Here is a 23,812-nt window from a genome sequence, read left to right on the forward strand (position 1 = left end):
GGAGGAAGATGGAACTTGACTTTGTAGGAAAACGGCCATGGGTGACAGTGGCTGAACGTGGCTCGAATGGCCTCAGGTTGCACCAGAAAGGTTCACATTGGGTATTAGGGACAATTTCTTCCCCAAAGGGCTGTGGGGCATTGAACAGGCTGCCCAGGGCAGTGCTGGAGTCACCATCCCTGGAGGGGTTGGACAGACACACAGATGAGGTTCTCAGGGACGTGGGTAGAGGTGGACTTGGCAGCATTGGGTTAATGGTTGGGCTTGATGATGCTCAAGGTCTTTGCTAACCAAAATGAGCCTGAGGTTCTATACACTGTCCATCCTCACCTTGACTTCTCGCACCTTCTTCTTCCTATTTATCTCCCTATTAACTGATCTCCTCGCTACCGCCTACCATCGGCCTAAGAACGGCTGTTTTCCGAGCCATTTGGCTGCCCGGTCTTCAGTAAATCTGGTTGTGTTTCCAAAGCCTTGAAGAGACTTTCCAAGTTGTACCTGAGTCCTCAGAGCCCAACGGGTCACGAGTTGTACAGGTCTTAACAGGACAGGATCTCGGCTTCTTCTGCACCATCTTACCCAAAAACTTGTTGTTTCTTGACTTGTTTTTTTATCCGAACTCTGTAACTAGGACGTGGTTGTTGTATTGACTTGATTGTTGGGCATTTGCTAAAATGAATATAGCGCTTTGCAACATCTGTGGAGCGTTAGGAGAAATAAGTTAATCCTGACATTATAAGACTCTTTTTTAGTAGAGTGATTCCTTGAAATCAGCCATTGATCTGGTTTTCAGCCAGAGCTATAACTACGAGGTACTTCCATTATATTCGTGTGATAATTTGAATTAACATCAAAAGAAGTGGAGAGGGATGAGAACCTTGAACAGAACTTGATACGAATTGACATCCAGGAGCTCTATTGATTTATATCCATTGAGAAATATCGTCTAAATATGAAGAGAAAGGAGCTAACGACATGTATAAATTAAAGAAGGTTATAGTATCATCTTTGCATTTTACTTCCTATAATTTGAGAGGCTCCTTTGTATTCCTGCTCTTCTCTTGCCACCTTGGTGCTTCTGGGTTTAGATGAAGCGATATGATCAGTTTGTAGAAATAAACATAATAAATTAACGAATTAGAAAACGAGGTACCGGTGGGGTTGCATCCATAGAATCATTTCAGTTGGAAGAGACGCTCGGGATCATGGAGTCCAACCATTCCCATTCCAAATGTTCCTAGAAGAAACGCATCCTATAGAAAAATGTCATTGTAAAATACAGGTGATTAGGGTTTTGAGTGAGTGGATCGTTAACGACCCATTCTTTGGCAGCCCAGCAATGAGATGAAACAGATGTAACGAGGATTTATCTGCAAGTATCACTTGACTCTCCATTAAAATAACACGGTAGCTTTCCAAGCCGAAACAACAAGGAAAAAGAGGTTTTGAAGCGGCAAATAATTCCTGACGAACGTTTGGCGCGGCGTTAGGTGTCGTGACAGGAGATGAAAATCAACCGCGTTCGACGCTGTAATTTGTTGTCGGAGTTCGCTGAACCGTGACGGGAGAAAATGGAGAGGAAGGTTGGGAAGAGGTTTAGCTGGGGAAGCACAATCTGTGGTTTAACGTGGCGCCCGCCCCGGCCCCCTCAGGCGATATTTGTGTCGGATACGCGAGAGGATCTCGGTAGTTTTGATGGTTTGTAGACGGTGGGAAGGAGTTGGCCCAAAGTTGAGCCCTAAGTGCACCCCCTGGCCCCCTGTTGGAGGTGGCTGGGTGGCCCTGGGCGCTCATCGATGGTCTTTTTGATCCCAAAATGACGTTCTGCGAGCGCTGTCGCTTCTGATCTCCCCAGGGACGGGTTCAAGGCTAAAGAATCATAGAGGAGTTTGGAAGGGACCTTAAAGATCATCTAGTTCAAGCCCTGCATGTGTAAGGACATCTTCTACCAGACCAGGTTGCTCCAAGCCCCGTCCAACCTGCCCTTGGACACTCCAGGGATGGGGCATCCCCATCTTCTCTGGGCAGCCTGTTCCACTGTCTCACCACCCTCATGGTGAGGAATTTCTCCCTTAGATCCCACCTCAATCTCCCCTCTTTCAGTTTAAACCCATCACCCTTGTCCCATCACAACATGCCCTTGTCCCAAGCCCCTCTCCAGCTTTCTCATAGGTCCCTTTAGATACCAGAGGCTGCTCTGAGCTCTCCCCGGAGCCATCTCAAGCTGAATAAACCCAACTGTCCATATAGCAGGGCTGCCCCAGCTCTTCAATCATCTTTGTGGGGTTAACTTATTATAATGAAGAACCTCAGATGCTCAAGTCAGGTGGAACCATCTGCATTTTACACCGAAGGCAAAAAGAACGTTGTCAGGATTGCGCGAGGCCAGTTTAGGACAAGGGGTTAAGGCTGGAATTCCTCCAGCGCCTTCTCTGGGGAGCGGCAGCATTTGCTGAGCGTGACGCTCCAACCATCAAGATTTGCTCTGAACGGTTAAAAAGGCAGAAATTGAGGTGCGGGGAGGGGGTAACAGGTTCCTGATGTTTGCAGGGAGGGGGTACATGCGGTGGGAAGGACGAATTGGGGCTATAGGAGGAGAGATTTGGCAAGAAGACACAGTGACTCGCACCACTTTGCTCCCTGGAGAGCTGAGCACAGCAAAAGGCATCTGGAACCTGGAAAACACAGCGGCGCGTTCCTGAAAGCTGTCAGAAAAGGCACGTAGCTTCCAAAATCATTAAAAATGAAGCGAATTCACTCTTCAGGCTTAACTCTCCCAGGCAGCTTCCCCCGCGTAAGCGCCGGGAGCTCTCCAAGGGCGCGCTCTGGTTTCGGGCGGCGCGGCGGGCGCGGGTTTCACGTCACCTTCGGGAAAACACCCGAGAGAAACCCCTTAGTGCTGCGGGAGACGCGAACCGCTGCGTTTTTGTAGCGTGTGCTTTGCCCTCGCTCTCTTTAGGGAAAACAAATCTTTCCAGGAGACTTCAAAACGGCTTTAGAAGAGGATTCTTGGCAATCCAATGCTCCAGAGGCACCTGAACATCAGATGGGAAGTCACTGAGAATTTCACGGCTGCGTTTTACTCCGCGGGAAGGTCGCTGCCTTAAATTTCTGTGGCTGAGCTGATTCCCGCGTGGCTCGATGTCCAGAAAAGTCCACGGTTCAACCAGCATCCACTTGTGCAGAGAGAAAAGTCGACAGTTTTTGATTGAGATCCCCTAGAGAAATCCCAGTTGTTGTGGTTTCCAGAAAGGCAACTTGGCCAAAGAAAATGCCCATCTGGAATTATAACGAGGATCGGCGCAAATGGAGAAGAGTGAAGTTTGCTGCTTCTGCTCCGTAAGTTTGAGCCGCCAGAATCATCAACGGAGGAACCACGGTGCCACGGTCCATTCAACGACGGACTCGTGATGGTTCTTTTACCTTGATCTCAGAGCGCAAAATTAAGGCGACCAAAATGCCAAGGGGTTATGATTCAATCAAGCAGTGTTACTTGATTAATTTGCCCATCAAGCGGCACGCGATAGAGAGTAAGAAAAGAAATGGGAAAGAAATGGGGAAAAGTAAAGGTAAAGATGAGAAATGAGGTTGCGTTTCTCACCAGTTGAGTTCCCAAGGTGTCCCTCTGGTCTCCGGTCCCGTGGAGTCCGGCCGGTCCTCCGGCGTGGGTCGGGATCCTCTGGTGGGAAGATCTTCAATGGTGTCCATTCTGGAGTCACCTTTTGTGCTTCTTCACCCCCCCTCACTCCTATTGTTTTAGGCCAGTCTCCGCCTAGACTTCACAACCCAGGCTTAACTGCGCAAGCTCAAGAGATCAACACTTTCTTTTGCCAACGCTTACGTGTCCAGCATTTAGGGGTCTTTTTGTGGTTCTGGGAGGAGGAGAGGGGGAAGAACCTGTTGATTTTGTCAAAATAAGGGAGAAAAAGGTAAAGCTGCAACTTGAAAAGTTGAACTCCAGGAGACGTACGGCTGATATCAGGGAATTGAAAGCATGTTCGGGGATGGCCAAGGATCCTGGTGCGTGGCCACTGTGACAATGTGACAGTTTTATCGCTCGGCCTGGAGTTATTTTGGCTTAAGTTGTGTTGGGACGCTTATTTAGAAGCACATCAACCAACCCAAGAGCTCTGCAGAAAATAACATGAAGATTTAGCAGCTTGGGGGAAAACAAGGACGGTGATCAAACTAATCACAGGAAAACAAGTTATCACGGAGCGCTAGGGCTGGGTTTTCACGGCAAAGAATCCAATAGTGGAGACTAAATTCGATGTAATATCAGTGCAGTCGCTATTTAATGCTTAGATTAAGCAAAGCGCCAGCTAAACGCAAAGAAATAAAGGAAGGAGGCGCTGATGGGAGAGCAGCACGTTGAAGGTTGGTGGGAGAAAAACAGGTAGGAGAGAGCTTCACCGCGGCTTCGTTTGACTCGCACCCATTTTCTAATTAGGTTGAAAAGGCATTTAAGTGTGTGCTATGAAATGATGTGTTCTGATGTGCCGCAGAGCTGGCTCAATTCGTAAAGGTGTGGAAAATATTCCTTGTCACAAATGAAAGGGGAGTGGTAATTCCGGAGAGCAAAATTACATGAGAAGGAGGTAATTGCACATAATCTTACACTGGATAATAGCACCTTAAACACGGTTATTGGGATGGAAAAGGCGCTAAAAGAAACGCTCAAGTTTTTGAACAGGTCTCTTGAGGTAGAGGGAACCAGATCTTAGAAAAGGGTGAAGCGTTAGAGAGTAAATTCTCCCTCCTCGGTGCGGAACAGCTCGGGATTTTCATTTTGGGGGTAGGAATGGAAATCTCCGGCCTTGTGAGTTATTTTAATATCGCTCTTCTAACTTCTCAGCCTGGGGATCCCGTTGTTTTCGGGCTCAGAACATGGGATGGGTTTGGCTGAGGAACGCAGCCGGTTCTCCTGCAGAAAATACACGTGCCGTAAAGTTAAACCCAGCGCTGATTTTTAGTCTCCGTTGCAGCATCCGCTGTGGTTTTGAGGATCTGGATCTGGCTTAAGACCCTCCCCAAGGCTTGGCTGGGGGCTGTAGGTAAACCAGCAAGACTTTGTTATAGCAAAATGGACAAGGGCTTTGTCACCCGTCTTCCCGACGCAGATTTTTATCCTAAGACCCAGGTTCGTCTTTACTGGTCCCAGCACCTCCTTCCTTCCTAATGCTTAATCCCAGTGACGTGGAGCCTGTTTTAAGGCACACACCGGCCTTTCGTGACGGAGTTTAGTGGTGCAAAGCTGCTCACCCATTTGTGAAGCCCATAAAGCCGCGCTGCGCGGTCGACAGCCTGTTCCCCAAGAAGCTCAAGGCTAAAAGAAGAGAGATGACGGCAGAAGGAATCGCGGCGCTTGCCTATTTTCCGCTTGGTTCGCGTCCCTTCTGTTTGTCCTCCGCTAACATTCGCTTAGGAGTTGGAAAAAAGACCCGATTGCCGTCGAACTCCATGGGAGAGCTTGAGAGTGAGCGGCTGCTTTTAATATTCGGGTCATTGTTTAATTGCATCTGTAATTCAGCGAGAGTTATGATGTTTTCCCTACTAGAATACGTGCAAAAATGCAAGAGGAAAAGGAAGATGTAGAACTTGCAAAAGCTCTCAGTGATACCTCGAAATGCTGAGCGTGGTTGTATCAATAATCCTGTTTACTCTTTAGCTTTGGGTCGACAAATCCACATTTTCTATGTCTTTTTTTTAATAAATAGAATAGAATAAATAGAATATCTCCCTGCTTTGCCCTGGCCACATTTTCCTCTTTAGGCTTCACATAAAGATTCCAGTGCAGCTTGTGGGTTTTGTGATCGTATAGACTTGGACCTGCTCCTTTGTTTTGTGGTTAAGAATGTTTCTTATAGAAAGGTCCCCAAAAACCAGGTGGAATCTCAGGAACAAACTCCCACCTTAATGTGGCTGCAGGTTGCAAACAGGGTGTAATTTTGGTGCAAAGGCACAAATAGTGATGGACTGAGAACAGAGCGACACGGAGACCAAACTATGAGCAAAACCAGACAAAACAGAAGCAGCAACGAAGAGCAAGAAGCAGCAGAAGCAGAGTTTTGGAGAAAGGGATGTGTTGTTTTGCTCACAGGAAAAGCTGGTGGAGAGCGGCCAAGAAAAGCTGCCCAGGGTTGGCTTCCTGGCGGCCGGCGACGCTGTGACCCGAGGCACCACACGCTCTAATTAAGACAAAGCGAGGATTGCAGGCAAACCCTCTTGTTTTGCTGGCTTGTTGAAATTCTTCTCGCCTAAAGTCGTGCAGAATCCCAGAAGAAAATGCATCCGCGCTGCAGGTTTGTGCCTGGGGTTCGAATCCTCCCCCCACTGAGGTGCCGTTTATGTGGGTGTCGGGGCTCTTGATTCTCACCAGTCCCAAATTCACGCTCAGGAGCCGCCACGGTGGTCACCACATCCCATCTTCATGCTCCTAAACAGCAGCTTCCCCTCTTAGACCAGCTCGCTTGGTTGCAATTCCAAATGCTCAATCCTTTTTTCTTAACATTTCACCCCAAATTATGGATTTTCTGGGTTACATCATGTATTTGGGCTGCCTGTGGTTTGCTTTCTGCTTCTCCCTTCTTAGATAACTTTTTGTTCCGGAGCGCAAAATTAGATCATAGAATCAGAATAACGAGTTGAACGGGACCACAAGGACCACCCAGTCCAGCCTTTCTTGGCACAGGCTCAGTCTAGCCAAGCTGGGCTGTGCGGGAGGTCCTGTTGTGCTCGCTCAAAACGTTTCTCTCTCTAAGGAGAATTGTGTGCGTGGGTTTATTGAACCCATTGAATCACTGTGATAACGCAGCTGAGGTGTGGGGAGGATGCTCAGAACATCCCAAGGGAGTGAGGAGGAGCTGGGGGGCTCCTTATTGTGGCTTTTCTGTACTTAAAAGGGGCTAATAAGAAAGATGGGGCCAGACTTTTGAGCAGGGCCTGTTGGGACAGGACAAGGGGTGATGGTTTAAAAACTGTGAGGGACCTGGGGGGTTCAGCTGGAGAACGGGAGCTGAGGGGACACAGGGACACAAAGAAACGGCCTCAAGTCGCACTGGGGAGGTTTAAATTGGATATTAGGACACATTTATTTGTTCAAAGGGCTGTGGGGCATTGGAACAGGCTGCCCAGGGCAGTGCTGGAGTCACCATCCCTGGAGGGGTTGGAAATACACACAGGTGAGGTTCTCAGGGACACGGGGCAGTGCCAGGGGTGGGTTATGCTTGGACTCGATCTTAAAGGACTTTTCCAACCTAAACAACTCTGTGATTCTATGGCCCATCACAAAAGGACTTATATAGTGTAGAGTCTTACCCATGTCGCCTCTCTAAGGCACAGAGATTGCAGCAAATACAAGGAAAGTAAGCTGGGAATAATTACATGCACTGATTTATTATGCTTTTGATTCACTGATATATATTACTTCTGTGTTCTGGCTTCAAGGACAACCCTTTTTAAACTAATAACAATTTTTTTCTAAAAAAATGTATTACAGTAAACTAAGAGACAACGTTCAAAAGTCTCCTTAATCCTTCCAAGAGCATCAAAGCGTCCCACAGTTCCGCTCCGTGGATGCGTAGCGTTCTTAGCGATGTGGTTTAGTGTTGGGTAAGTGTTAATCTTGAGGGTCTTTTCTATCCGGAATGAGTCTGTGATTTTAAGAGAGTGCTGGATATGTGGATGTTTGATACTGAGGGTGATGAGGGGAGGGGAAAGGGACCTGGGGGTCCTGGGGCCAGCAGGGTGACCATGAGCCAGCACTGGGCCCTTGTGGCCAGGAAGCCAATGGGACCTGGGGTGGGTTAGAAGGGGGTGGTCAGTAGGTCCGAGAGGTTCTCCTGCCCCTCTGCTCTGCCCTGGGGAGACCACACCTGGAATCTTGTGTCCAGTTGTGGCCCCTCAGTTCCAGCAGGACAGGGAACTGCTGGAGAGAGTCCAGCGCAGCCACCAAGATGCTGCAGGGAGTGGAGCATCTCCCGTGTGAGGAAAGGCTGAGGGAGCTGGGGCTCTGGAGCTGGACAAGAGGACACTGAGGGGGGACTCATTCACGGTTATAAATATATATAAAAAAAAAAGGTAAAAAAGGCCGAATTCCCAGTATTTCGCCCCCCCCCCCCCCCCCCCCGCCTTGTGGGCCCGCGCTCCCTTCCCCTTGTGGGGCCCCTAGAGGGCGCTCGCGCTCCCCGGCGGGCCGGCTGCGGCGCGCGCTGCCCGCCCCCCGCGCGCACGCTGCCCGCCCCCCCCCCCCCCCCCCCCTCCCTTCCCGCGCGCGGCCCCCGCCCCGCGGCCGCTCGGCCGCGAACCCGGGACCGAGCGGGACCGACTCACCGGGACAAACCGGGACCCGCCGCCCCCGCTCCGCCGAGCGCCCCCCCCCCAACGCGCCGCCGCTCCACCCCCCCTCATTTTTTAATATTTTGTCTTATTTTTCATCGCGTTGGACATGGAGCCGCCGCCGCTTTGATTCCCCTGATTTTGATTTTGCTCTTTTTTCAAGGCTTTTCCTCTGGATGTTTCCCCAGCGCTGGGAGGACCCTTCCCCATCCTTCTCCATCTCCTCGAGTTACTTCCCGCCGCGCCCGGAGCCTTTTGGACTGAATGCAACTTTATTTGTCTTTTCTCTTTTTTTTCCTCACCCTTTCCCCCTTTGCTGAGCGCCCCAAAAATCCGAATCCTTTCCAAAAACACCGAGGGAGAAAAGGCTGCGCCTGCATGTGCGGCTGCTGCTCAGGATCCCGCTCCGTGCTGAAATATGGAGAATAGTCTTGGATGTGTCTGGGTACCAAAGCTGCTTTGGCTCCTTTTCGGGTTTACACTGGCGAACCTGCACCCTCCAATCTCGGGTAAGTCGTTATTTCTATTTTTCCCGAAGCAATGTGCTTGTTTTTCTGGTGCTAACAGACTCCCCCCCGCCATTTGCAAGTGGGGTTTGGTTTGTGTGTGTTGATTTTGGGGGGTTTGGTTGTTGTTTTGAGCTTTAGCATCACTTGCTAAACGGAGAATTGGGGTTAGAAGCGCCTTGTAGAGAAAGGGCAAGAAGCGAAATAAAGCAGAAATGGGGTATAATTGGTGCGGGGTGCCTTCAGCACCCCGATTTATCCACCTGGAGCTTTGGGGGGGGTGTCTGTGCTGCAGCCAAGGGGTTTGTTGCCTTTGGTGGGTGAAGCAGCAGGCGAGTTGGGCAGCAAGCGCAGTTACCCGCAAAGCACCTTCCAACTCCAGCAGGGCTGCGATTCACCTCTCGCCGTGCTTTCGAATGGAAAATGGCAAACGTGCGGAGGGGAGAAACGAGCCAGGGATGCTCTGAGGGTGCTTGTGTGTGTTAAGGACTCAGCAGCGTTTCTTATTCGAAAATAAAAGAGTGCGAGCCAAGAAGTGTTAAGAACTAAGAAAGTGCAGCTTGGATTTGTAGGGTGTCAGCGGATGGTGGATGCGAGGGGATATTCCCCACCGCTGCTCGTTGAATTCTCTCCAAAAGCAACCAAGGGTCACTTGAGAAACCTTGAGAAAAGGGAGAGCCTGCAAAAGAACAACAGCAACACCAAATAAAGGAGGCGAGCACAGGTCTGCGCACATCGCACTGGAGGAACAATGGGAACCAACTCCCCGCACGCCAGCACTAAAGCAGCTTTTTTTGCGATGGGGAAAGTGCCGCAGATGAAACGTTTTGCTAAAAAAGCCAAGAATCCGCGGTGTTTTCTGGCCAAGCGCAGGTTCTCAGCTGTATGCAAATGGCAATGGGAGGTGGTGCTTCCTCGCCACAAACCGCTGGGTCTTTTGGGGCTTTTGCTTTTGGGGAGTTAGCGAGTGAACTGGGAGATGCTGCTTTGCTACGGCAAGAGGTTTATTTTGCGTGCGTGGCCGCGGCGGTGTCCTCTGCCATTACTTGCGTGGACCCGCTAACCCGGAGCAGGATGATGGATACGCGTCTCTCTCGTGAACCTCGTGTGTCTCTTGCTTTTCCAGCTCGAAAGGTGGGAGGGGGGAGACATGGCTGTGATGCTCCCTGGGGAAAAAGGTGATTGACTTGCAGCTCCGCTGCCAGATGGAGCGATGGAGCGATGGAGCGAGAGCCTCTATGGGTGCCCGAGCTGCTGTGTCAGGTGCCGAACGTGCCGCAAACCCCTTTTCCCCACAGCGTTTGGCCACGCACGGATAAAACAACCCCGGCTGTTTTCCAGCCGCACGTCTCGACCCTGCGATCCCCACCCCGTCGACGATCCGCGGGTGTTCGCGACGCCCGTTTCGAAGGCGGCGGCTTCGCTTTGCGCCCGGTTCCTTGCGCTTCGCAAGCTGCAAATGGGTAAAGTTTGCCCAGCGTCGCAGCCCCGGGCTGAGTCGGTGCTTCCTCGAGCATCCCTATCGCCATCCCTAAGTAAAATCAAGCAGATTTTACCCCTTTTTGGGCAAAGGTGCCGCCTCTGTGTGCTCACGGTGGGTTTTCCACTGGGCACAGGCAGCAAACGCTGAGGAACAAAGGGAGATGCTGCACGACGGGGCCGGTTCCGCTGCCGAACTTTGGTACCCAGCGGCGCATCCATGGGCACCGGGGTCGAGGGGCAAAACGTTTTGGGGGACGAGACGAAAAAGTCAAGCGCGGCGTTGGACTTTTTCTGGTTAAAAACGTGTATGGTGGGGATGAAGAATAGATGATGGGCAGCGTTTGCCATTTTGGTGGGAGATCGTGCAAAATGTATTCCTGGCGGATGCGAATTCTGTAGTATTTGATTATTATGGTTCTGTACGGTTTGTTCTGCTGATGTGTTAAAATAACCACAACATACATTCCTTTTTTTGTTTTTAAATCAGGAATTTAACTCCATCTCCTTTCTAGAGTTTCTTGAGGGGTTTTGTGTTCAGCCCTTCTTGGTTTATGGCTTTTTTTAGGACCGACACGGACTTTAAACCCAGAATGTTTTTGATGGGGTTTATACCAAGTGTAGCAACGTCTAGATTTCATACATTTATCCTCGACAGCTACTTCCTTGCCCTTCCTAGTACAAAACTTAGCATGAAATATCTATTCCATGACCCAAGACATTCCAGCACCATCAAGATATTTCTCCATTTGGCTGCGATCGCCCGTTTTACGCTGGGGCAGCAAAATCTTTGGGGCAGGACTGTTAAGGGTTTGTGGTCCAAACTAAGGGCTTCCAAGATCAAAATGATGAATAAATACATTTACACTTTGGAAGAAAACCCGTGGGGCTGCTCGTTAATCCCATCCTGGAGTCATTTGGGTTCTGCCTGAGCTCGGTCCCTGAAGTTTGTGTTGCTTGTGACACCTGGGTTGGCTTCTTCTACCAGAGACGCGACGGCTAAAATAACTTGGAGAGTCATTCAGCAGTTGCTCGGCACGTGGATTTTCCACCAGATGTCCTTTAGGGGGCTGGCAGCGCTTTTATAAACCTTACGAGAGAAAATAATGCCACAAAATCGAGCTTTTCCCGCTGGCGTGGAAGGATAAAACTCTACAGTGGGTTTGCATGGTGGAAAAGGGGCTTGTAGAGTAAAGGGTGGAAGAAGTTTGCGTTCCGCCGAGGCTTTCATGATTAATTAACTAAAGGCAATAAAATAATCCACTCGCTCTGTTAAAATTATCCCTTGGGTGAAACGTTGACCTATTTTTTTATTTCGCAAACGCGTCCACATGTCCCAACATCCCGCTTTGCGGCCTCAGTTGTCATTGGGAAATAAATGTGTCCATTGTCCGTCTCCTCCTCCCCATCTTTCTAGAAACTTCTCGATCTGTTTGACCACTTGTGCTGTTGAAAAGCAATTTTATTGTTCTCTGCGAGATAAAGGATGCTCAGGAATCCTTTTTTTAATATTGGCAGAGAGCCTCGGGCGCTTGAGATTTGTCCCTTTGGGGCTCCTGTTCAACCTCCTGGAAGGAAAACCCATCAAACTATAGAAAGCGATGACTGCAAGTGAAGCGCATCTCTTGATTTCTGACAGGAAATTCACTGCTAAAATACAGTGTATTATCCCTAAGAGGTAACACGTCGGATAATTGTAAACCTTTTTGACGCCGTTTCGCGTTTGCAGCTTTGATGTGAAGGGCTACAGCTAAATTGGAGTAATGACAGAACATCTCGCTCGAGAATTTGGAGATATCTATGCTATAAAGGAAGGTGAATTCTCGGCGAGGTGTGATAAACGCACGGTGAAACGTCTCCATTTCAGTCATTTGTCGATGGTAACGTCAATATGTGCTGTAACGTTATAAATGCTCCGAAGTATTCAGAATACATTGCAAACGACTCTAAATTGCCGCCCGAAATTTCAGCGAAATCGCGGTTGTCAAACAGAGGAGCTGCAGGAATAGCGTCGTCTTGAATATCTTGAAACCAGGGCATCTTCTCACCCTACAAAGTCGAGTTTAAAACAGGGAGACTGGGGATGTTTGGGTGATTTTGGTCGTTTTTCTGGTGCTTTATGGAGCATCAGTTTAATTGGATTGATTGTGTGCGCCGGCCTGTGGTCACACTCAGAATAGAAGGTGAACAACCCCCAACTTTCTTATTTCCTAAGTTTTTCGTATTGATTTCCATCTCTTTTGGGAAACTGCATCCTGAGCAGCCAAGAGATTTGACTCAATGAAACATCCTCAGTGTTGTTCTCCTCTGGGAACAAGAACCTCATCTACGCATCTTTTAAACGCCCTCATCAATCTTATTTTAGAGGTTTGGTTGGGTTCCTCGTCCCTTTTCCACCGAGTATATTTAGAGGAGGAACATAGAAGTGCTGAGCAACCAAATCAGGTTTGGAGTTTGCCAAGCGTCTCAACTGCTGGACGTGTCTGTCAAGCTCCGTGAGCGCTAATTAGACGAACCGTGACAGCTCCAGCCAAGGTCAATTGATATAACGGTGTCGAGTGGTTTTTTCTAAAGGCAGGACCACCGCTACCCAAAAGTCCTTGTTCGGTGCAGAATTCATGCAGGAAGCTCTCTGAGTTTCTCTCTGATACTTTTTGGTCCTTGGATAGAGGTGAAGAGTATCTTAAAAGCATCATTTTGAGTTTCTAGACGCAACAGTCATTATTTTTTATTGCTCTGAGAAGCATCGGGGAAGAAGACAGACGTTTTAAAAGGTTCCAAAGGACCTTTGGCTGTATTCTTTTCCTTTTTTCTTTTGTTTTCTCTGCCTCTCATGCTCAGAAGAAGAAAAAAGTCCATAAAACTTTCCTTCTGCTCTTCCCTGGTGCTGAGGACACCTAACTGGCCGTGGTCACAGTGGGACCCAACAGGTTGTGGTCACGGTGGGACCCAACAGGTTGTGGTCACGGTGGGACCCAACAGGTTGTGGTCATGGTGGGACCCAATGGATCGTGGTCACGGTGGGACCCAACAGGTTGTGGTCGTGGTGGGACCCAACAGGTTGTGGTCGTGGTGGGACCCAACAGGTTGTGGTCACGGTGGGACCCAACAGGTTGTGGTCACGGTGGGACCCAACGGACCGTGGTCACGGTGGGACCCAACGGACCGTGGTCGTGGTGGTACCCAACGGACCAAGGTCATGGTGGGACCTAAAGGACCGTGGTCATGCTGGGACCCAACGGACCGTGGTTGTGGTGGGACCCCATGGACAAAGGTCACGGTGGGACCCAACGGGCCGCGGTCACGGTGGGACCCAACAGGCTGTGGTCACGGGGGGGGACCCAACAGATTGTGGTCATAGTGGGACCCAGTGGATCGTGGTCATGGTGGGACCCAACGGGCCAAGGTCGTGGTGAGATCCAACTGACCAAGGTCATGGTGGGACCCAACTGACCGTGGTCATGGTGGGACTCAAAGGACCGAGGTCGTGGTGGGATCCAACCAATGAAGGTCATGGTGGGACCCAACTGCACCAACGTGTTGACTGCTGAAGAATCGACGTGTTTTCTTGCTCGGGTTGAGGTTTGAATTCTTGTCCTGTGCCAGATCCCAAGGAAGGACCAATTGCTACTTTTCTGTAGGTCTGGAATTACTAATTATGGTTTTGGGTGGAGCTTTTCCTCATTTTTCAACATGGTGCTTCTATTTCTCTTCTCCAAAGCGAAAATCCTTTTTCCTGCTTTGTCCCTCTTTTGTTGCATGCACAACATTTTTTGCAAAAATTATAGTGTGTTGTCTTTTTAGATTTCCAACTTGCATTTTTGGCGTTAAGAGTAAGGAGATATACTCAGGTTGTGGAAATGAAAATAACTGCGTGCTTTGGAATAGCAGATGTGTTATGAGAAATATATTCAATTCTGTTACACGTAGACGCTGATTCTCTACAACTAAATCCGTATTGATATTAAAAGGGTCATTATATCTCTCTGGAGGGGGATATTGTGTTACCAGTAACTCCATCGAGCTTTTCCATCTGGGCAGGGAATTTGTCGGAAGCTGGTGTTACGTTATTAAAAGTATTAGTTCTCTCTTGATTTGCGTCTAATTGAATTACGCCATTAATAGAACTCGATTACAATCGATGGCAAATGATATCGCCGCCAGGACGGTGACCGCTGGAGGTTGTGAGTCGTGGGTTGTGCTCAACCAACCGGTCGCAAATGGGACGGCGCCGTTAATTCCCGTAACGAGGAAATTTGCTGATCTGAGCGAGGGGGAGATTCCCCGAACGTGGGGGTGTTGGCTCCGGGCCACCCCAGGCCCTGGGCGCCGTCGCTTCATTGCCAGTTGTTGTTTTTTGGAATTGAGTGGGAAATGGTTTTAATCTCAAACATGCAATAAAATAATACTGTTTGTCTCCTTTCTTTGTCTTTTCTTTGTCTTTCTTCTTTCTTCCTTTTTTCTTCTTCTTTACTCTTTCTTCTTTTTTCTTCTTCCTTCTCCCTTCTTCCTCCTTCTTCTTTACTCTTCTTCCTCCTTCTTCTTTACTCTTCTTCCTCCTTCTTCTTTACTTTCTTCCTCCTTTACTCTATTCTCCTTCTTCTTTACTCTTCTTTCTTCTTCTTTACTCTCCTTCCTCCTCCTTTCTTCTTCTTCTTTACTCTCTTCTCCCTTCTTCCCATTTTTTTCCTTTTCTTCTTCCTTTTCTTCTTGCTTCTTCTTTGTTTCTTCTTTCTACTTTGTTTCTTCTTTGTTTCTTCTTTCTACTTTGTTTCTTCTACTTTGTTTCTTCTTTCTTCCTCCTCCTTCTTAACTCTTCTTGATCCCTCATTTTTTTCTTTTTCCTTACATAAGCTTAATCTGCCTTTATCCCAAATTCCCCAAGTCCTGTAGAGGGTGAAGAATCCCCGTGCTGCCCAATCCCGGCCGTCGCTGTTGCGGTTCCTCATCACTCCTCCTTTTCGTATCAGATGTCGCCCAACATGCCAGGAAGGATAAGTACACCTGTTAATAACTACAGGAAGAGCTCATTTCCCAACAGACACCAAACCCCCGAGACTTGGGAGAACAAGCTCACACCCAATTTTTTGGAGATAGCGGCCATACAGATGAACCATTTCCCCTCAGGAAAGGGGAAAGAAAGGTGTAGAATTATGATTTTTAAAGACTTTTAAAATTAATTTCCCACCAGAGGTGGACACCAGCTGCTGCTCTGGCGACAGCAGAAGTATAAAAGCAAGAAACTCCAGTGGCAATTCACAATAAACAAGATTATCCATCATCATGAGACCGGAGAGCTATACCGTCAGGAGTATGTTATAGCAGAACCCTGGGCTATATTATACCATTAATTTTTTTGAAAGTAATGCTCTTGACAGGTTTTAATGGGAAATTCCACTTACAAATCAATGGTGTGATTCAGCCCGCTATTTATTAACACATTCCTCAGATTGCAGATGAGTGAAACTACCTGAGCACAATTCAAATGGCCCTTAAACGTGGAGTGCGGTCGGATTGGAGTGTCTGATAATTTATATTGCCAGGCTCTGGCTCACTAAATGAGATCTGTCTCTGGGCATTAATATGCCAAATACCTGCGAGCAATAACTATTTCATTAGTTCTGATTGTTCCTGACATCTCCTGCATCACCAGGAGTTTCCCTCATCACCCTTCGCCGGGCGCCGGCCTTTGCAAATAAATGTTCTGTTCCCATATGGGAGGGAAATGGGTCGTGTCAGAAATAAATAAACCTTTATATAAGGTCAATCTGGGTCACCGCATAACTAAAAAATAAATAAAAAAGGTAGAATTGCTTTTTTTTCTTGATTTTCTAATAGGTTTTCAATCATACCAGCGCTAATAATCTCATTTTCCCCAAGCTGCTCCACAGAGTTCAATGAGGGTGAGCAGGTGCTTATCGTACAGCTAAAAAATACCTATAAAATACAGTAAAATGTTTTGAGATTCCTGGGGGAAAATGGGCCAACATGACCGGAATGTACGTTGTAAAACGCTCCTCGTCCCAACGCTTGCGAGCTCCAAATGAGACTGGCCATAAATGAGATTTTAAAAGGCAATTTGGTGAGTGTCTGCTGAATATTTGGCCTCTTAGTGTACAATCCGTCAGCGACTTAGCGGAATTTGTTTCTCATTTTTTTGTAGAATGTGGCATATGCATTACTTTATAATATAAGAAAGCGAGCAGCTGATGGTTTCCAAAATGCACCCTGGGAACAACCTGTTTGGCTCCTGGGAGGAACTCGATTTTTCAAGATTATAATCCATAAACATTTATTTGTAGATCCCTCGCAAAACTATGACTGAAAAAACCCCATTTTCCACCTTTATGGTCATTATTCTTAAAATAATAAGCGCTGAAGACCTTCCCTCACCCCTCTGTTACTCCATTAAATACATTCCTGGCCTTCGCAGCCCGAATAATTTTGAAGAGGGGACAAAAAATCCCCCTCGGTTTTCCTTTGAGTGGCAACAGGTGACTTGTTGGCATTGCCCATAGTGTCATTTTTCTGCTTTCCTGGTAACAAAATAAAGATGATGACCCAACAGGTAAATAATAATAACAAAGAAAAAAGGCGGGAAAATCTTAACCTATTGCCCATGATTTATACTTCAGAAATCACCATAAAATTTCCAAGCCAGGACTTAATTGTCAACTGCTTGGCCTAGAAGGGTTACAGCTGCTCTTGCAAATCCCACTTTGTGCTTTTTTATCGTTTATTTTTGTCCTGTTATAATTCGGTTCCTCATGACAAGTCGATGGAAGCAAAGGAAGAAGGAGGAGGACAACCCAGCGCCGGGTTTAACGTGTTTTGTGAAGGCCGGACTCCTGTCAAAACACCTTTTTGATGTCTCGGAGCTTTGGGTTTTAATTCGGTGCGTGTCCTTAAATGCAGAACAAATCCAGATTTGATGTCTTGGGGAGAAATTATTGAAATTGATACCAAAAAGGCAGGATGGGGCCGTTGCAGGCCCGTTACCATCAGCTCTTGTGGGTGTGTAACCGTCTTCTGCCCGTACACCCACCAGATTTTGGCTCAGAAGGGGATTTTTCCCTAATAAACAGGTTACCAGGGACTATTTTTCCCCAGTTTTCCATAGAATGGTGTCTATTGGGCTTTGTAGCATCTCATCTGCCATTCAGGGACATTATCCCCACATCTCCGGTAGTTACGTTTTCTGGTCTTTATGGAGCTCTTAAGAAAGGTGGCTGGAATTATTAATATACAAGTATTAATATTTTGGGTGTTCGTGGCATTGTGGACCTTCCTGCAGTAGATGTCGTGTTGTGTGGCTCTTCTGTGGAGTGGGGATGACGACCCCGGTCGTCCCTTCCCATCCAAAACCCCATTTGGGATCATTTTGTGGTTAAATCGGCGCCTGCCCGCTGGGATCTCCCTGCGGCGAGGTGGGAAATCATCGCTTTTAACTTCACATTCCTGAAATCTTGTAGTTTAAGGCATAATAATGTATGTTAATCTCTGGAGAAAAAGCCTCAGCTGGAGGTGGCGAATTGTCTGACCCACCTCAGTGGCAGTCTGGGGATAATTCCAACCTTTGCGAGGTACCGACTTTATTCCTGCGTAATTGAATTTCATTTTGATGACTGTATAGTAGCAAGAAAACCTTAACGCTGGTATTAAACAAGACACCGAGTTTTTTTCAGCCTTGTGCAAACGATTTCGAACCTCTTGAAACTTTAATGTCTACTCGATTGTGCTAAAGAATCACAGAATCATTTTGGTTGGACCAAGGTCATATGGTTTCCATACTATACGTGGTTATTTGTGTATATATTGTATTTATTTGTACGTATCTAAGCAGGTATGTTGGTGTGGGCGTTGCTGTAGTTGAGTATTTTTGTATCTCGGAAGTATAGATGCACAAATGCACATGTACATATGTGAATATATATATCTATATATATAATGTATTTGCACACACAGTGAGAAAATATAAATTCTTAGTAGACTATAGTCAGAAAAGCAGAAAGAAAAACAAATGCACACTACTGTGGTAATTCCTTTTTTCCTTTAGACTGTGATCTAACATATATATATATATATATGTATATAAAACAATCTAGAAAGATTTGGTTTGAATGGAATGTTTCATTTATTGTTGGTAGGAGTAATATTTGGGCTTCTGCGAATCAGAAGTTCGATGCCAGATTAAAGACAATCACGATTGGTACGTGGATTTGTTAAGAACAATTTTTTACATAGAAATTTAACATCTTGTTAAATTTTAATAATTAACAGTACCCAGGGATTGGTTTTATAGGGATAAATCAGAAGTAGAACTTCATGCCAACTTTGCCCCCCCTGGGGTTTTCTATTTTCACTTCCAAACAGCGATAAATTACGCGTTCTCCGTACAATTAATGTGTTTTTAATGAACAATTAGAAGATTGCTGTGGGCTGAAATTACTGTGAGGTGAACTTTGACTTTTAAAGCAAAAACTGCCCTCTGCTTTTATACACGTGCCAAACTGTTCCCGTGCAAGTTTGAATGTATTTACCATCTATTTCATTGTTTTTTTGTGTTCTTCCAGCTTCTTCATAAGACTCTAAAGGTTTTTTTGTACGGCCTAGAAAGCCGCGTTTCCACCAGGTTTGGCTTTGAGTAATTAGAAGCGGGGGGATAATTGATTGGTTATGTTTCTATTTCTGGGTCGCCCGTGACTTCAAAGCCAAGTGCTGTAAATGGGCGATCAATATGAGAGGAAAGGTACATGACATCACCTTCCGTAACTGCAAATTTCTCCTCATTTTTGGCATTTTGTGAAGTCCAAGGACAGAAAAACCGATGGTTGAACGTCCCCTGGGACCAAAGCTCTAGAAAATACCCTCTCTTGGCACGATGTGCTGGGATCTTTCCAAGAACGGTGACAAGTCCTTTGGCAACATTTCTTGAAATGACTCAAATTAAGTGCAAACCACATTGTCCAGGTGGGTTTTGTCATAACTTTTGAGCCTAGAGGCCTCAATTTGTTTTTGTGAAGTCGGATTGATCCGTGTTTATCTGAGGTGGCGTTAATTGGGCAGATCCTATAGAAGACATAGGGCGATTATTTCTAAATGAGTTGTACGAAATGCTTGGAAGAAAGAGAAAGAATTACCTAAAAACAGAGGGAAACTGGAGAAGAGAACTGGGCGTCCAAATTAAATGAAGCAGCGGTAATTTAGAACGTGAAAAAAACAATTTATAGGAAGGCACTGAAGTGAGAAGTGAGGCGAAGGGTGAGAAACAAGGCGAATTGCAAAGCACAAAGATATACGTAACCTGTGGGTAATTTCTGTAGAATAAGTTGCATTCTTAAGATTTGTGGGCTTTTGAGTCCTCCAAAGTCGTATTTAAACTTTCACGCTTGAAACTTTGGGTTTCAATGAGGGTTTTTTTTTCCGGTTAACACCCAGCTGAAAACAAGCGCTCAAAGCTGTTTGTCACTTGTTTCAATTCCTGGTAATTGCAAGTAGATTGAAAAGATTTTTATGCAAATTATTGCTCTAAAAATTAATCAGCCTCTGCAAGAAGCCACAACACGATATTTGTGAAGAGACCTGTTGTGAATTTTAAGCCGTTTGTGTACTGACAGGAATATTTTGATGGTCAGAAGCAAAAAGTCCTTGGTCTGTGACAGGAAAGGAACCTCTGAGGGGCTTGTGTGTTAAAACCCATCTAATGACTTTTCAAGGAGAAATCACTTTGCGTTTGCTTCCAAGGATGGAATAGGGTCAGATTTTGGAAGAGGAATTGGTATTTGGCTTCTTATATCTTATATTTCTTGATCCAGCTGTATTGTGTCGGTCAGGGCTGTTCAGGGAAGGGAAAGTTGCATCTACGGAGCGGAACTGCGGGAGATTTTTATGCACTTGGAAGGATTAAGGAGACTTTTGAACATTGTCTTTTAGTTCACTGGAATGCTTTGGCATTTTTTTTTAATGTTTGTTATTAGTTTAAAAAGGATTGTCCTTGAAGCCAGAACCAGGGCCGCCATTTTGAGCCCTGAGGGGATTCTGGTGCCGCCATTTTGAGCCCTGAGGGGATTCTGGTGCCGCCATTTTGAGCCATGAGGTGATTCTGGTGCCGCCATTTTGAGCCCTGAGGTGATTCTGGTGCCACCATTTTGAGCCCTGAGGTGATTCTGGTGCCACCATTTTGAGCCCTGAGGGGATTCTGGTTCCACCAGTTTTATTCGTGATAATTGTATAATAGATCAGCTTACTCTGGCTGAACATTTCTCCTCCCAGTGTGTGGTCTCGGGGCAGGAAAACCTATTTACTGCGCAGCCAAGATGCTCTAATTTTGTTCATTAACCAAAGCTTTTGCTTCTCTATCCTTCTCTTTATATCAGCACCTTTTGCCTTATCTTAGATACAAAAATTCACGTGGGGACAGGCCAGAAGGAGATTGGGACCAGCGGCTGGTTTGGTGAAGGGACCTCAGGATTATTTCTGCACTTCAATGACTTTGCTGGGATATAGAGAACAAAATCTGATTTGTATAAATAAATGTATAACCCAGTTAGTTACTGCAAAAAGGTCAGAACAAAACCAGAGGCTACAAGAATGTTAAAATAATTCTCAGAATATATGTTTTTCTTTTGTCCCAGATGTGGTAATGAGTAAAGCAAATGATGAAGGACTTGAATTTGGCTCATATAACAAAATTGCAGAGTTTAATTAGTGATAGCGCTTCTGTCATTTCATCTTCAAGCGTTGTATTAATGGAACGAGTGCTCAGCGATGATCTCGGGCTTAAAAAAACTAAATCAAGTTTTAATGCAATTTTTTTTCTGAGTAGAATTAACTAGAAGGATTTTGCTGCCAGAGCTCTAACATTATATCCAATCCTATAATAAAGATTTTTTAAAAATTTATTACTAACAAAATAATTTCACATATTCAGTGTTACTTATCCTCTTGTATCTTACATAGGAATTAATTTCTTGGCTTGTATTTTTGGGACAAAACAGCTTTAAGTTCAGCTTTGATTTACCGACCACTCCTGCAAGTCTGGGGGAAAAAAGGGCCTTTTCCAGCATCCCTTGAGGCAAAAGTTCCCCTGGACCCATTGAAAATAAAGGAATTAATGGAACTCGGTAGATTTTCTCCCAATTTCACGTAGGTAATTTTACACCATTAGGTTATTTTCCATTCTAAATCGTTGGCAAAATATCATATTAAGCTAGAGAGCGATGCTGCGAATGAAACCCAGAAGAAGCCTCGGGGAAAAGGGCACCGGTGTTCTCACAGCTCGAGTGGGTTTTTTAGTCTAAAAATCGGCGTTTCAAATTCAAATTTCTATTCTAAGCGGCAGGGACTTCACTTGGACCTTCACCTTAACTTGTACTAAATAGAGTGTGTATTTGATATAATAGTTATGCCTTTGACTTCCCAGCTGTAATTTAAATACTGGAGGTTTTCTATCCCTGAAAAGTGCAAATGACACCAGAATATTTGCAGCTCGTGGGCTGCAAATGGGGTGGGTGTGGGAACAAAAGCTCCGATTTAAACTCCAGTAAAGAGAAGCAAAACAGAGTAAGACGTAAACTCTTGAAATGCTGAATGGTGGTGTTTGGGGTGTCTGTACATAATTAAACGGGATAAATGGCAACACACGTGGTCGCTACTACCTGAAGAGCTTGATGAATGAGCTACACTCCGTCATCTTCACGTATCGCCCGCTGCAGGTTACTAAGTGACTAAGCGCAGGTTATGAGGCTGGTAAGAACTGATGAGAAACCTGGAATTTGGCGCCGGCCCTGGCAAAGCTGCGGCAATGAACGGATCATAGAATAGTTTGGGTTGGAAGGGATGTTTAAAGGTCACCTAGTCCAACCCCCCCTGCCATGAGCAGGGACATTGCGAGAGGTGAGCTGGGTGAACTGGGACGGGAATTGGAGTGATGACATTGATTGCATATAGCGCTCAGAAGAAGAGACTTTGTAGAGCTCTTGGCTGGCGGTTAAAGGGTGTAGGTAACCGTGATTAGCCTTTTTTATAATGAGAGATTATTTAATAAATGGCTGAGTAAGGGAGGGAAGTTTTACACATATATCACACTGATCGCACTGGTGGGTGGGGGGGGTGACAGGTCTACCAGGAGGGCAGGGGTGACGTATCCCAGGCAAGCAGGGATGACTGGTCTACTCAGGAGGGCAAGGGGGGCAGGTCTACCCAGGCGGGAAGAAAATGACAACGACAGGTCTACCAAGGAGAGCAGGGGTGACAGGTCTATCCAGGAGATGTGGGGTGATGGGTCTACCTAGGTGGGCAAAGGGTGGTCTACCTAGGAGAGTAAAAAGGTCTACCCAGTAGAGCCGGGGTGACTGGTACACCTGGGAGTGTAGGGGTGACAGGTCTACCAGGTGAGCAGGGAGTGATAGGTCTACCCGGGAGGGCAGGGGCAACTGGTACACCCGGGCGAGCAGGGGTGACCAGTCCGCCTGGTAGGGCAAGGGGGATAGGTCTACTCAGGCGGGAAAGAAAAAGGACAAGTCTACCCAGGAGAACTGAAGGTGACAGGTCTATCCAGGAGGGCAGGGGGGCAGGTCTACCCAGGAGGGCAAAACGGGCAGGTCTAGTTAGTAGGGAAAAGGTCTACCCAGGAGAGCTGGGGTGACAGGTCTACCTGGAAGGCGGGTGGGTGGTGGTAGTGACTGGTCTACCCAAGAGGGCAAAGAAAACGTCTACCCAGGATGGCCGGGGCGACAGGTCTACCCAGGAGGGCAAAAGGGAGGGGCAGGTTACTCAGGAGGTAAAAAGGGTGTTAGGTCTACCCAGAAGAGCAGCAGGGGTGACTGGTACACCCAGGAGCGTAGGAGTGACGTCTTACCAGGAGGGCAGGGGCGACTGGTATGCCCAGGAGTGCAGGGTGGCAGGTCTACTCAAGAGGGCAAGGGGGACAAATCTACCCACAGAACAGGGGTGGCAGGTCTACCCATGAGAGCAGGGGTGACAGGTCTACTTAAAAAGCAGGATGTCAGGTCTACCCAGAAATGCTGGTATATCCAGGGAACAGGAGGTGACCCAACCAGGTCTACCTTGTGAGTAGGGGGTGACAGGTCTATCCCAGAGGGCAGGGGGGCTGGTCTACCCTGGAGTGGTTCATGGGTATCTGCCGATCCGAGATGAGAGCTGGGAAGGGACAGACAGCTGCTGTCATGTCACCGATGTTTGGTGGTAAAGCAGGGGAGCGATGTCCCCAGCCCAAGATGGACCTGGTTAAAAATCAAGTCCATCCTGACCGCCAAGCAAATGCTGCGTTATCTAAGGTGGAACCTAGTGAGGATGTAAAAAAGGTTCTTCAATAGCCCTTAGGGCTTAAAGAACAACCCAGAGAAGTTCTTCGCTGGCTTCAAAATGACAATGACATTGAAGATGGTGTATCAAAATAGACTGTAATGCAAGCAAATGGCACAGACCAGTGGTGCGGATAATCCCTTGTCTTCCTTCTCACCTGTAAG

The 23,812-nt window shown here is 46.9% G+C and overlaps 1 protein-coding gene across 1 annotated transcript in view; it reads left to right on the plus strand.

Moving 5' to 3' along the window:
- Nucleotides 1–7,488: 7,488 nt before the first annotated feature.
- The window catches only part of DCC (DCC netrin 1 receptor), a 268,160-nt gene continuing 251,836 nt past the window's right edge, over nucleotides 7,489–23,812 (plus strand). The window contains exons 1-2 of the mRNA XM_082075025.1: nucleotides 7,489–7,611; nucleotides 8,501–8,846. Of these exons, the coding sequence (XP_081931151.1) occupies nucleotides 8,756–8,846 (91 nt within the window). The 5' untranslated portion in view covers nucleotides 7,489–7,611; nucleotides 8,501–8,755. The remainder of the gene's footprint in view (nucleotides 7,612–8,500; nucleotides 8,847–23,812) is intronic.

Source organism: Streptopelia decaocto, assembly GCF_964273445.1.
Source record: "Streptopelia decaocto genome assembly, chromosome: Z".
Taxonomy (NCBI): Eukaryota; Metazoa; Chordata; class Aves; order Columbiformes; family Columbidae; genus Streptopelia; species Streptopelia decaocto.